Source organism: Cladophialophora yegresii (assembly GCF_000585515.1).
Source record: "Cladophialophora yegresii CBS 114405 chromosome Unknown aczIN-supercont1.6, whole genome shotgun sequence".
NCBI lineage: Eukaryota > Fungi > Ascomycota > Eurotiomycetes > Chaetothyriales > Herpotrichiellaceae > Cladophialophora > Cladophialophora yegresii.
Window position 1 is genome coordinate 192,945 of NW_006913050.1, and position 12,896 is coordinate 205,840.

The following is a 12,896-nucleotide window of genomic DNA, read 5'->3' on the forward strand; positions in this document are numbered from 1 at the left end:
GCGATGACGTTCTTTCACATCCATTAGCCTCAAAGAATCAATGGGGGCGGACTCCGTGCCAAGTAGATCAGAACAAGCGACCGATCAGGGATTTGTCCCAGCGACCGCGGGGTAAGGGCGTCCGAAGCATGGAAAGAGAAGGGAAGAAAGGGGTAGTGAGTGACGCGAGAGGAGGTTGGAGGCTGGAGCTCTCACATGTGCCTACAAGTACGGGGTTGATTCTGGGTGTGCTAGACATCTAAACACCGGGGCGTCCCCTGCTGTCTTCGGCTATTAGGCTGTCAGCCATGCCTCGGCGTCGCCTAATAGAAAGTGGCGGGCCTGCCGGGGCGCAGCGGGGTGACCAGCTCAACCGCCGATTCTCCTTCCCCAGGTTTTCCCTTCTGTCCTGCTTCTCATTTCTCCATCCCTCGGCCTCTTCTCAACCGACTGCTCGGACTACGGCGCAATGCTGTAACCCTCGATGGGATTCTGTGCCGAAGAACACTGTCACCGAGCACGATGAACGCGGCCAAACTTGAGTTATACAACCATCATGCAGGAAATGATGGCGAGGCCAATGGCGCGTCGACCCTCCTACCGCCATCCTCCAATTCGCCATCCGAGTATGACTCTGGCGGAGACGACGACCTCAATGGCTCTCTCACTAGGAAGCGCAAAAGGGTCTCCAGGCCTATGAATGTCACGTACGTCTTGGCTCCGTCTCAATGGGCACGCTCTTCCATCTCTAAACCCTTTGGTTGATAAACATGCGCATGCTCACTAATGCCGGAGCTTGATAGCTGCGAAGCCTGTAAGCAGAGAAAGGTGAGTTAGCTTCGGCGCCAACGCTGGGCTTCAAGTAGCTGAGAAAATGCGCTTAGGTGAAATGCGATCGCCAACAGCCGGCTTGCGGCTGGTGCTCTCGGAACGACCACCCATGTGAATACAGGGAGCGCAAGAAGCCTGGCCTTCGGGCTGGCTACGGGAGAGAGCTCGAAGGTAGACTTGATCGCCTCGAGGCCTTGCTGGAGGAGCAAGGTCACCAGTTAGCGGCCCACCTTGCAGAATCATGCTCCATATCTAGGGTGACGACCGCTGCCAGCAACAGAAGCAATGCACAAGGCGTCGTGCCAGAGACTGCACCGCCGCAGGGCTCCTACGACGCTCAATGCATCAGTCTACCAGGCGAGCTCCAACAACAACAAATCGTCGACCCTAGTCTACGGCCGCCAGCCTCGCGACATGGATCTTTGCAATATCAACCGATTGTTGCGGACCAGCAAATGGCTCAGCAGAGCCACTATACACCCTCCTCTCATTCGCATGCGGCACTTACCTCTCCTCATTCTACCACCGGATACCCGGGGACTCAGGTGTTCAATGAGTATTCGACCATGCTACCTCCATACGACCTCCTCTATTCCCTTGTCGACCTCTACTTCAAACACATCAACATATGGCTGCCCTTGTTGGACCGAAAGACCACTCTTGACACTCTCTTTGGGGCTTCAACGCTGGATGAAGCGGACAGAGTGCTCCTGCATGCGATCGTAGCGACAACTTTGCGCTTCTCACAGGATCCTCGATTGACTTCGGAAGGTCGCCAGCACTATCATGACACCTCCAAACAACGGGTCCAGTTATTCGGCCTGGAGAACTCAAACGTTCGAGCTTTGCAGGCACTGGTCATTCTGGCATTGGACGTGACGGGAACGACCAATGGCCCACCAGCTTGGAATCTGCTCGCGCTCATTAGCAGAAGTATGGTCCAACTCGGGCTTGCCGTTGAGTCAGGCTCAGTACTGGCCACGCCTATGTATCCCTCAATTGCAACCCTCCGAGCCTCTGTCTTGCCCGAACCGAAGTCGTGGATTGAAGACGAAGAACGACGCAGGCTGTTTTGGGCCGTTTACTTGCTGGACCGATACGCCACTATTGCCACTGCCTTCGAATTCGCGCTTGACGAGAAAGAGGTCGACCGTCGTCTGCCTTGCCGAGACGACCTTTTTGCGGCGAACAAGCCTGTCGAGACCAGGTGGTTCCGGCCTCCAGAACACCCTCGCTATGCCACAGGGATGGCGGTCGGCGACACGCATGGCTACTTCTCGTATCATTGTGAACTGATGGCTATTCTGGGTCGGATCCACCAGTTCCTGAAGCGGCCAGTCGACATTGGGTCGTTGGCTGACGTCGAGCAGTGGCAAGGCTCATACCGTGCGCTCGACAGTGATCTAAATGCATGGCACTTCAGTCTGCCTGACGACTTTGCCAACATAACCCGGCTTCTCAAATCAAATGTGCCGGCTAAAAATACAAACTGTGGCTGGATCATGCTGCATGGAGCGTACTGCCTGACTGTCATTCGCTTAAACTCGTCGGCGGCGTACCCCAGCCAGACTTCGCCCATATTTTGCTCTTCCTACAGCGCCATGCAGAGGTGTCTGTCTGCAGTGGAGAACTTGCGTAAGCTCTGTCGCTTCGTCAAGCTCAGTGGCCTCCTCGACAAAGTTGGGCCCCCTTTCGCCTTTGCAATTTGGGTAAGGTGTCTCCTTCTTGAACCCCCCTAGCGTTAGCGGGCTGATGATATTCACAGGTGGGCGCTCGTGTTATGCTCGTTCACGGGTCGACCATGGATCACGAGGTGGATCCCGATATTGACTTCTTCGTCACGGCCCTTTCCGAGATGGGCGAGAATTGGCTAGTTGCCAGACGGTACAGCGAAATTCTGAGCCGAGTGCTGGGAGAGTATCGACAGTCGCACCGGGCCACCGGAGTGACAGGGGAGAGAGTGACCCCATCGACGGTGAAAATCCTTGCCGACATGCGCCGGTAGGACTGTTCTCTGTTGTGATTGGGTGCGACTAAGTTCATGAAACAGATGCGCATATGATCTTGACTTTTTAATATCCCGCCAGCCGCATGCTGCGGCCGTCAAATCGTACCACCCGACACGTGCGAACACTCCCGCCCCCAATGAGCTGTGAGTCCCTCCCGAAATCCTTGGTGCCGTTCCGCTGGGGTCCTCGTCGCAGCCTGGAATGCTAACGACCGAGTAGGGAATATCTTGACGTGTTTGATCTTTTCAACTTTCCACGCGTACCAATGACTCAGGAAGGAGTGGACAACGCGAATGCGCAGGCAATGGGTCAAGCCGCTCCGCCGGATCTCTCAGCCATGAACGCCTCCATGATCCCGAATTTTGCAGTGCCAAACCCCGAAGCTGATTGGCTTTACCATACAAACTAGGGCCGAGTTACGGCGGGGAGGCGGACGGTGCTGGTACCCATCTGAAACTTCCAGGTTCAAACTTCGGAACGGGGCGTTATCGCCGGCTTCGTCAGGATCCGAGTGCTACAGCTGGAGATTGGTCAAGCAGTCGTAGGGATTACAGTATCTGGAATATGGACTCAGTCACAGAGCCAGGGCTGATGGAGGCAAAAACCCGCAACCAGTAGGGTGCGTAGGCTAGGAAACGTCAACGACCTGAGGAACGACGTACTCTTGTCTGGAATGGAGAATGTAAGTACCTCTGCCGCGGTGACATGGTTGATAGTGTCAGCGATGAGCGGAAGAACGTGACCGGGTCGTAGTACACAGTATTTTTGTAGAGAGACTCGAGTCAGCCTTACCCGATACCGAATTGGGCCTTGTAGTGGAGACTCGGAAGGGGATAGGCTGATCAGGCCAGCTCCAAGACTGTGGAAAGTCCAGCCTGTGACATAGCGTGACTGCGCACAATAGAAAAATAGAATTGCTGGACGAGTTACTCGCCGCACTTGGAAGATTACGAGCGGACCAACGAGGAGGGAAGGCGGGGGTTTGAACGACCTCTCATGGGGACGTGATCCTCAGGTGAAGTGGGAGTGAGATGATGGAAGATGACGGGTCTTGCCCTTGCTGGACGATTGCCGAGGTGTCCTCATGCATCTTGGGCGTGCCTCATTGCCCCCCCGGATGAGTTTCCGTCAGTCCCCTGCGCCTGGACAGCCTGAGTGCCTGGGTGCCTCGGGGTCTTCCACGGGCCTCAGCCCTGCCGCGTCTACTTACCCTTGTCGCCAGCAATTTCGTCCATCGGCGTCAGGTGCCCTCACATGACCGAGGCTGCCGTCATCATGTTGCTGTTGCTCTCGCTACTAATCTCTCTCTTCTTCTCTCATTTGCCCGTCTCTCACGACGCTCTCACTGCGATGCTGACCATTTCTGGCCATGTGGCGAAATGTCGAATGCTGCGCGCACTCGCTTGTTGAACTGCTACATACGGAGTACTGCATATCCAGTTTGGCCCTTTTGTTTCTATCCACTGCCTCTAGCTGTGTCCTTCCCATGACTACACCATCCATCGGTTTGCTTCCTAGTCTCCCGAGGTCCAGGGCCTCTTCCGCGTATTGGAGGGCTTCAGACTCTTAGTGACTCCGGTCTTTTGCTCGCGAACCTCTCAGCACCGCCCGCCCTACTCCCAATGAGTTCAAGTCTTTTCAGCCTCAAACCATCCACCGCTCCAGCTGCCGCATCGAATAGCAACCTGCGCGGACGTCTTCAGTAACTTCACTGTAGGTGACGATGTGAGTCCCGCTCTGGGCAGTGGATAGCTGCTGCTTCCTGCAACCCGTTTCTCGCTGTTGTCGCTCAAGCCGCCACTTTTCGGACCCAACATTTCACTTCCTGGTCACCTCCTTCGCAAGAACGCCATTTCCTTCCAGTTTCTTCACGTTCCGCTCCATCGTGTACGTTAGGGTCGAACACGCCTTATGCTCCGGTCGACTAGGCTTAGTCCTCCGTCAGGCCGGTTTCTTATTCAGTCGACATTTCCGCCTCGGCCTCCTCATTGGCGCTGCTCCTGGTCCCAAAACGTGGCAGACCGGGGGCTTTGCTCTTCCGACGACTATGCACCATCTATTCAGTCTTTGTCCCAATCACCACAATGCTTCCCAGCTCTTGGACATTGCCGTCTTTTAATGCTATTGGATAAAGTTGGCCCTCGACATATGACTCCGTCAGTCGCAGCCTCCCGTTTGAACCAGCCCAACCGCATCAGGGTCGATTGATCGGTACCTTCCCTTCCTAAGGCTACAGCCACGACTTCCACGATATAAGACTACAAAACATTAAGTGCCCTGGTCTAATCCACCATTGTGCGTTCAGTCGTCTACTGCATCTCTGATTTTCTCTTCTCTCAAGCAAGTCTTTCTCGCAAAAGCATTGAAGTCTGTTGTTGATTCATTATCGGATTTGCCCTACACCACCAAACTGTCCAGAAACAAACCAGACATGTGCTATCAGATTGTGGAAAGGTATGCCGTATGCCGCTGTCTATATCACAAGCACTCGGTCGACCCTTGTCAACGATATGGTCAACGAGGCCATTCCACCACCGAGAAGACAGTTCTGGTCGGATTCGCATGTCCAACCCACTCTGCAAAGCAAAATACAAACCAATCCTCGTCGTCAGGATCCAAGCCTTCCGGAGGCCGCCCATGGCACGACTCTGGCTATTCTAGTGGTGGCTCTACACGACGGTGAAGGGGACTCTCCGCTTTCGATCTACTGGCGAAGGCAATGACAACATTCTACGGAGAGTGTTTCTGGCAAGGAGATTCGGCGTCCACAAGGATGCCGTGTTGGTTCTCCGCTCAATCTCACGGGAATCGGCTGGGACCAGTCATCGCTCGTTCCATATCGATCGTGGATCGATCAAGGTGATGCACCAGGCATGGTCGATATCTCCAGAAGGCGCCAGTCGTTCCTTGCCCTGTCCAAGCTCTACCAATGGTTCGGCGCCTTGGTCACGCACATCACGCGGCGTAATCATGGACATCAAAAGTCCCTTTCTTGGGTCTTATGCCGGGCGTCGATCCCAGCAAGCTCAACCTTTGCAGTCTGTCGGGACTCTGGCAGTGCAAAGCCCGGCTTCAGATCCTCGGTTATGATCGAAGGGCACGGCTTCGGCGCTACCAACACTCGACGTACGTCACACTACATTCTTTTTACAATGGTCACGAACACGAGGTCGACTAGACTCAACTTTGGCAAGGGCGTCAGGATCGGACCGCATCGGCGAGGAGGCGCAGGCGCTTCCTGATGATGCACGTCTCACCCACAGTGCGCAGGAAACGAGATAGAGCACTATTTCCGGGTACTCCCCTTGGATGGCATTGGTCTCCCACATGCAGAGCATGAAGAAGATTGCATGGCGTACCGGCGATGATTACTACGGGGAGCGGGTATATTGACCTGGGACGTCAGCTGGGCGTATTTTGTATTGAGTCATTCGTCGATATATGTATTACTCTGCAGCTCGTGCATTATTGATCGGAACACCGGGAATGAATGCATTGGGAGACGTCTCGCCGTCTTGGCCCCGTCTGCCTAAACAGGCGAGCAACATCAGGCAACCAGAAAACACGGTTTACTTTTAGATCTTTGACCCATCATGGCGGGTGCTGAGGTAGGCAGCAGCAAGGCTACATCTGTTGGAGTCTGTTCAGGATATTTCGGCCGCTGGCAACAAAACTTTCTGGGGGTTTTGGAATTTTTGTTCCTTGGCTCTGCTGCGTCTTCCGTCCAAGCGGACTCGACAACACCAAACCCCAGACGGCGGGCCATGATGGCGAATCCCCGGAACGGACCACATAAGCTCTCCTGGGGGCACCAGGGCCAGCAGAGGGGCAGGCGAATCTGAGATGCCTCTCGGTCGACCATACCATGCAAAGACACTCGTAGTGATGAGCATGACGCACGTTGACGCACCTGAGCAACAACAGCAGGCCCGTTGACGTCGCATCGTGGATTTTAGAGACGCGAATTCAGAGCGCGGGGTTCACCAAATCCGACCCGCGCCGCAGTCACGCTCCCAAGTCATCCGTGTGCATCCCAGCGCCCACCGGCGTTGTCGCAGGAAAGGAACTGCAGCGAGGCATTATCGCGGGACGGTACTACTGCTGACTGCTTGTCAAATCTGTCAAGTCTTGGAAGCGAAGCTACTGTGAACTACGCAGACTAACGCCCGCGACAGAGTGAGATCCGTGCCGGTATAGTAGGACAGACGTCACGGACTCGGTGACGGCGGAAGCGACGAAAGTTGCGAGGAAAGGTCTCTCCGGTTTTTCCGAATCTAGCAGTGCTGCCAGGGAGCCAGGCCGGTAAAGGAAGGAATGAGATGGGGGCGAAAAATAGACAACTTCTCTGGACCTGTACGAGATACGGTGAAGCCAGGGCACTACGAGTCACCACCGAAGTTGGATCAAGCACAGACACCATCCCTTCAGCCGCAAAACCCAATAGGGCTGGCTCGTCTTGCGTCTTCGTCTCGCTAGTTGGAGGGCTCTGGAGGATTAGGAACAGCGAGGATTCCGGGTACCTTGCACTGCTGTATGTACTGGATTGTTCCCAAGCTAGATCCCTCGGCTGTTGGGGCAAACTTTTTCGATCCTCCGCCCGTGCCCCGCATTGAAGTGGCTGTGGCGGCCGCGGGACTGGGAGGCTGGAGGCTGGAACTTGGACAATGAAAACTTGACAGTGACTTGTGGGCTTCTCGCGAGCGTCTGCATGAGCACGAGCATATGCATATGCATAGAACCTCGTGTCAGTCAGCGAGCAAGATAGGCTTTTGGCCGGCCAAGCGAACGTCCCGGCGCCGACCGTGGCTATGTGTACAGCATTCTTGGATGATCATGCAAGCTGTGTAAAGTTAGCATAGAACCCTGGCACTCCAAGTCACCAACTTGCGTAACTTGGCTTCACTTCTCAGCGATCAGCACATCGCGCGTTTAAATCAAGTCCTGGCATCGCAGCTCTCAGCGTGTGCCCGAACATGGACACACTGAAGCGCGTAAAGCTGGCGGCCAAATACGTATGTAGATTTATTACCTATTGGCCCTGTATGTGCGCGGAAGAGATACCTACCTGATGGGGTATTGGCACTGTATGATACTAGGGGCCTGCTGAGGGACGACCATGCACTCACTACCCAGTGGGTATCCGGTACTGTGGCTGAATAAACGGTCAGTTGGTGGTGAGAACGAGGTGAAGAGAGTCCAAGTCCACGCCCGCGCCACCTTGTGAGGGAATTTTGTCATCCGCTTGCGCAAGAGCCATGGCACGGAGCGCGCGGATCCTACGAGTACTGTAATGGGTACCTAGGTAGGAACCTGGGTATGTACCTGGCGTTGTGTCTCTCATTTTTCGTCTCTCGTCAGCAGCGGCCGTTCACTCGACTGATTGGCCATCGCTGCCACGAGTATGTGTGTTGTAATTACCATACCTTATGCATCTGCACAGTGTCCCGATCCCGGATCCTGATTCCTCTTGACTCGTCAAAAGTACAGCTCCCTCTAGAGACGGTCGACTCTAGAAAACTCGACGGATCACGACGGGACAGGACCAGTAGCATGGCAACTCGCAGCACAGCGTTGCATACCTCCCAAGGTAGGATAGCATATGAGTCCCCAGCCCCGCAGGCGCATCTCATCTACCTCAAGGTAATTGAGTCCCTTCATCACCCCAGTAATGACTGCATACGTGCATAGTTGGTCTTCTGATTGTGGGGCACGCCTCGCACCCACTCAAGATGAAAGGTGACTTCTGGCAAAGCACAGAGAGTCCGAGACAACTGCGAAACGCTCTCAGGATCCGTTCAGATCTAGGTTATGGAAGTCCAGCATATCATGATTCATGTTTCCTACACGGTACAGATTAAGTGTCCTCGTACCTCGCACACGGTCTCGACAGCGCATGTGCCTTTTCGGTTTCGGTTTTAGTCTTCGATTTCGATTTCGATCTCAGTTTCGACTTCAATGAATGGAGTTTGGCACAACCGTGGCTACAGTGTTGACTTGTGTCTGCCACTACCTACGGACTAGGTACCGGGTACGTATCTAGGTACGTTCCACCTTTGTGTCGGCCGCGTGCAGTCTTTATAATGGCTTGCCTGCAGGTGGCTGAATACTGGCGTAGTGAACCATGAGAGCCGCTCGTCCGGCAAACGTGCGCGTGAGAAGCCCCTGAAGTCACGTAATGGACCCGGTACGTACTGCACACTCGTACTGTAGGTAGTGTCAATGTCAGTGTCAGAGACCGATCGCGCAGGCCGACAGCAGGACCGACCGGCAACTCGAGCGTTTCCTACCTATCTGTCGCGGTGACCCTTGATCCGAATTGGTATGCTGATTCGGCAAGAACCGCCCAGTATGGCGACGTCCTTCCTCTGCACTTTCCCGTTCTTCTCACAGCCAAAATTGCGTTGTTGTCGCCTTTCGAAACGGGACACCAGACCCGGTACTGGCAGTCTACCGGCTTCGACGTGCTTGCGGTCCTTCGCACAGAAACCACGAGCTAGCTGTACAGCTTGAGGGGTCAAGCTAAGGCAGTTCCAATATCTGCGGTGTCTTTGCAGGGAGGAAGATTTGCTTCTGCACTTCGAGCTCAGCACGCCGCGATCCTCCGAAATTCGAAGTTCATCGTACAAACGTCGGGTTTACTTTCGTCTCTGGTCCTGGTTCTGACGCTCGTCGCCTCACCGGCATGTCCCCGCCTGCCTACTCCTATGCGACCTTTAGCTCAAAGGGCAGCATTATCCTGCCTGTTGAATGCCGAATGTCCGTTCCAGCACAGCAGACCCGTCGACCCGTCGATCGAGTAGAAAACCGAATTCGCGGGTTGATCGCTGAACAGCTGGCCATATTGACGTGCCTCAATGGTAAGTAAGTGGCTGGGCGAGCCTTGATTCAACCCGGCCTGCTCTTCCAAGCTGGATGAGTCGACGACTTGCGCCATGCAAGATGGAAGGAGGTGACGGCTTAGACGATCCGGCGAGAGTGTAGATGAGGGTCCTGCCGCCAAATTGAAAAGGATCTGAGCCCATATGCCCTCCGAAAGATGGGACGTTGTTTCGCACCAAAGATAGCGCTTTGAGGCAGGTCGACCTGGACACGTCCAAGCAGTTCGAAGCCAGGCCGGAGACAAGAGCATTTGTCTCATACATAGGAGACTCGATGCAGGCAGACGAAGTGTGTGCAGACTGCAATAAAAAGGGGGCAAACGGATGTCGAGCTGCCTGCCCCGAGTCAGGGTGAGCACGCGTCCACGGGCTGCTCGGTCGGTGCATAGGGAATGTGTTTGATGGTTAAGATCCAGTCTGCAAGCGGCACAGCGGAGCAACGGGATGTTGTGCCCACAGAATCGTACGTGCTTGACAGACTTGGTATGAGGTATGGAAATGACCATCTCATCCCTCGTGGGCCAACATGACAGGTGCTGTCTTTTCGTGGTGTGGTCGATGGTCAAATGTCGATTGATGGAATTTCAATCTTCGTTTCCCCGTAGACGACACTGTTCTTTCACGATATCAGGTACTCACATTGCTCGGTAGTCGGGGTCACAGGATACTAAATCCGGCCTCTTATCTACTGTACTGTCCTCTGTAATGTAGGCGAAGAGGTACAACACAGCCGTCGGAGTGAGAAAGTCAGCTCGGCGTGAGTTTACCCGAGCACATTCCCCCTCGCTCGCACAATCTCGGTCGAGGCAATCATGTGGGGTGGCCGGATGAATGCTTCACGAAGGTTGCGGTTGGCATTTTGTCTGCAAGGTGAAGAAGTAGCTAATTAACTCACTATACCTATACTACCTTACAGAATAAACGACAAAGGGGAGTGCCGAACGTCTATTGAAACAGGGAATCAACAGTCGCAGCTAGAAGACCGCAGTTCATCCATTAAACTTGTTTCCGGCCGAGTCTAGAATCGAGGCCAGATCTTTGGCAGCCAATTCAGTTTGGACGGCATCTTTTCAGCCTATCCTGACAACAAATCTACGTCGACTTGCCACTCTCAGCTACGCAATGACCATCCCGCCGCTACTCGCTGGGCAGGTCTGCGCAGTCACGGGTGGGCTCACCGGGATTGGAAGAGCGATCACGATCCTCTTCCTGTCGCACGGCGCCAAAGTCGCCATAAACTACCTGGCGTCACACAACAAGGACGAGGACCGGCTCCTCACGTCTCTCCGCACGGAAGCATTCGACGCCATCAAAGCCAGGTGGCCATCAAAGGAACTGCACAACCTTGATGACGTGCCGCTATTGACCGTACCAGGAGACATCTCAGTGCCCGAAACGGGCCACTCTCTCGTGGAGCAGACGGTCTCCAAGTTCGGCAGACTCGACACCTTCGTTTCCAACGCCGGGATCTGCAAGTTTGAGGAATTCCTCGACATTTCTCCCGAGCTGTACCAGGGCCACGTGAACACCAATTTGTCCGGCGCCTTCTACGCGGTCCAGGCCGCGGCCCGGCAGATGACCCGGCAGACACCGCAGGGGGGCAGTATCATTGGCGTCTCGAGCATCTCGGCACTGGTCGGGGGCGCCCAGCAATGCCACTATACGCCCACCAAGGCTGGGATCCTGAGTCTCATGCAGTCGACCGCCACGGCGTTGGGCCGGTATAACATCCGGTGTAATGCCCTTCTTCCCGGTACGATTCGCACGCAGCTGAATGATGATGATCTGAAGGATGGGAGTGACAAGAAGAAGTACATGGAAGGGCGGATCCCTCTGAGGAGGCTGGGCAGGCCGGATGATATGGCGGGGCCGGCGCTGTTTCTCGCCCATGGAGAACTGAGTGGCTACGTTACTGGCGCAGCGATATTGGTTGACGGAGGCGCCTTCGTGAACTTTCAGTGACTGAACCGAATATGCAAAGCTCATGGAACGATGTCGGTAGTACCTGTTCTCTGTGTCCAGAGTCAATTGTTTAGAGACGGATGTTATACGCCGCCACGGCCGTGCCGGACCATACTCGCGCCTTTTCATCGCGCTTCAGGCTTTGCGCTCTGAGAATCTCGTCCACGAGATCGTGCCAATGATGCCATGACTTCGCGATGCCGGGACCCCCAACGTTGCACACTGGCCAGTCGGAGCCGAACATGATTCGTGAAGGGCCAAAAGCTCTGAAAACGGTGTCGACCCAGGGCTTCGTGCGTGCCGCTAATGCACCGATGTCTGCTGGGTGGTTCTCCTCTTGCGCTGGCAGTTCGGAGAAGAATCCCGAAAGTTTCATGTACGTGTGCCGATGACATGCCATTCGCTCGATGCACTCGGACCATTTCGCAAAGTCCGGATGCCCTGCCAGTGCTTCTGCAGGGGAAAGTCGCAAGTTGGGCTTGCAGAAGTGGTTGATGATGATTCTGACTGTGCTTGAGCTGCCGAGGGCGTAGTAGATACGGTCCATCATTTCGCATGCCTCTTCGAGTTGGCCGAGTCCTCCCGACCGTGCATCGACGCCCAAGTCAAAGGTGAGATTCTGACTACCTAGCCATTGCAACCCTTCGATGAACTGCGGGTCGAGCATGACGCCTTTCGGCTTGTCCTGGACTAGGTACCGGAAGCCTTTTATGAGACGCCACTCGTCCCCCGCGCGCTGTCGAACGCGTTGCACGTAATTTCGCAACTCCTTTTCGCCAGCTGGCACAGGAGCCCATGGGACGATTCCGAGAACCAGCTTGCCATCCTCGGGACGGTGGCCTTCCCCTTCACGCGGTGTACCTCGTGCGATCCTCAGCAAGAATTCAACTTCTTCGAGAGCGTCTGTCCACTGAGTCTCCTCGAGGCCGGACTTCCGGTCTGTCTCGAGAAACACAAAACCAAGAAGGCGGTCCGAGTGTTGCGCGGTAGCTGCTCGGTACTGGTCCACAGAGTTCTGTCTGTTCAGGCGGTGATCCTTGGGAAGGTCAGCTGTCCAGTTCAACGACGGAATGTGAGAAGCTGCGTAGAGGTGGATATGCGAGTCAACAATAGCCAAGGGTTGGGTGTCATTGTCGTCTTGTGAAGCCATCCCGACTTCGCCTGGAATGGGCAGGCTGTCATGTTAGGACAGACGACAGAAACTCAGACAAGTGGCACTCGAATAGAAATAGAGAAG

The 12,896-nt window shown here is 54.8% G+C and overlaps 3 protein-coding genes across 3 annotated transcripts; 2 read left to right on the top strand and 1 right to left on the bottom strand.

Annotated features, from left to right (window-relative positions):
* Window positions 1–501: 501 nt before the first annotated feature.
* On the top strand, window positions 502–3,228 carry A1O7_08070 (uncharacterized protein; the record flags this gene model as incomplete). The annotated part of the gene is made up of 6 exons (XM_007762065.1): window positions 502–686; window positions 783–807; window positions 864–2,519; window positions 2,576–2,811; window positions 2,861–2,962; window positions 3,039–3,228. The coding sequence occupies 6 exons, from the start codon at window positions 502–504 to the stop codon at window positions 3,226–3,228; spliced, it is 2,394 nt and encodes a 797-aa protein (XP_007760255.1).
* A 7,591-nt stretch (window positions 3,229–10,819) lies between these two features.
* On the top strand, window positions 10,820–11,659 carry A1O7_08071 (glucose 1-dehydrogenase; the record flags this gene model as incomplete). Its single annotated transcript, XM_007762066.1, has 1 exon — window positions 10,820–11,659. One exon carries the CDS (start codon window positions 10,820–10,822, stop codon window positions 11,657–11,659), a length of 840 nt encoding a protein of 279 aa, XP_007760256.1.
* A 70-nt stretch (window positions 11,660–11,729) lies between these two features.
* On the bottom strand, window positions 11,730–12,809 carry A1O7_08072 (uncharacterized protein; the record flags this gene model as incomplete). Its single annotated transcript, XM_007762067.1, has 1 exon — window positions 11,730–12,809. The coding sequence occupies one exon, from the start codon at window positions 12,807–12,809 to the stop codon at window positions 11,730–11,732; it is 1,080 nt and encodes a 359-aa protein (XP_007760257.1).
* Window positions 12,810–12,896: the final 87 nt, after the last annotated feature.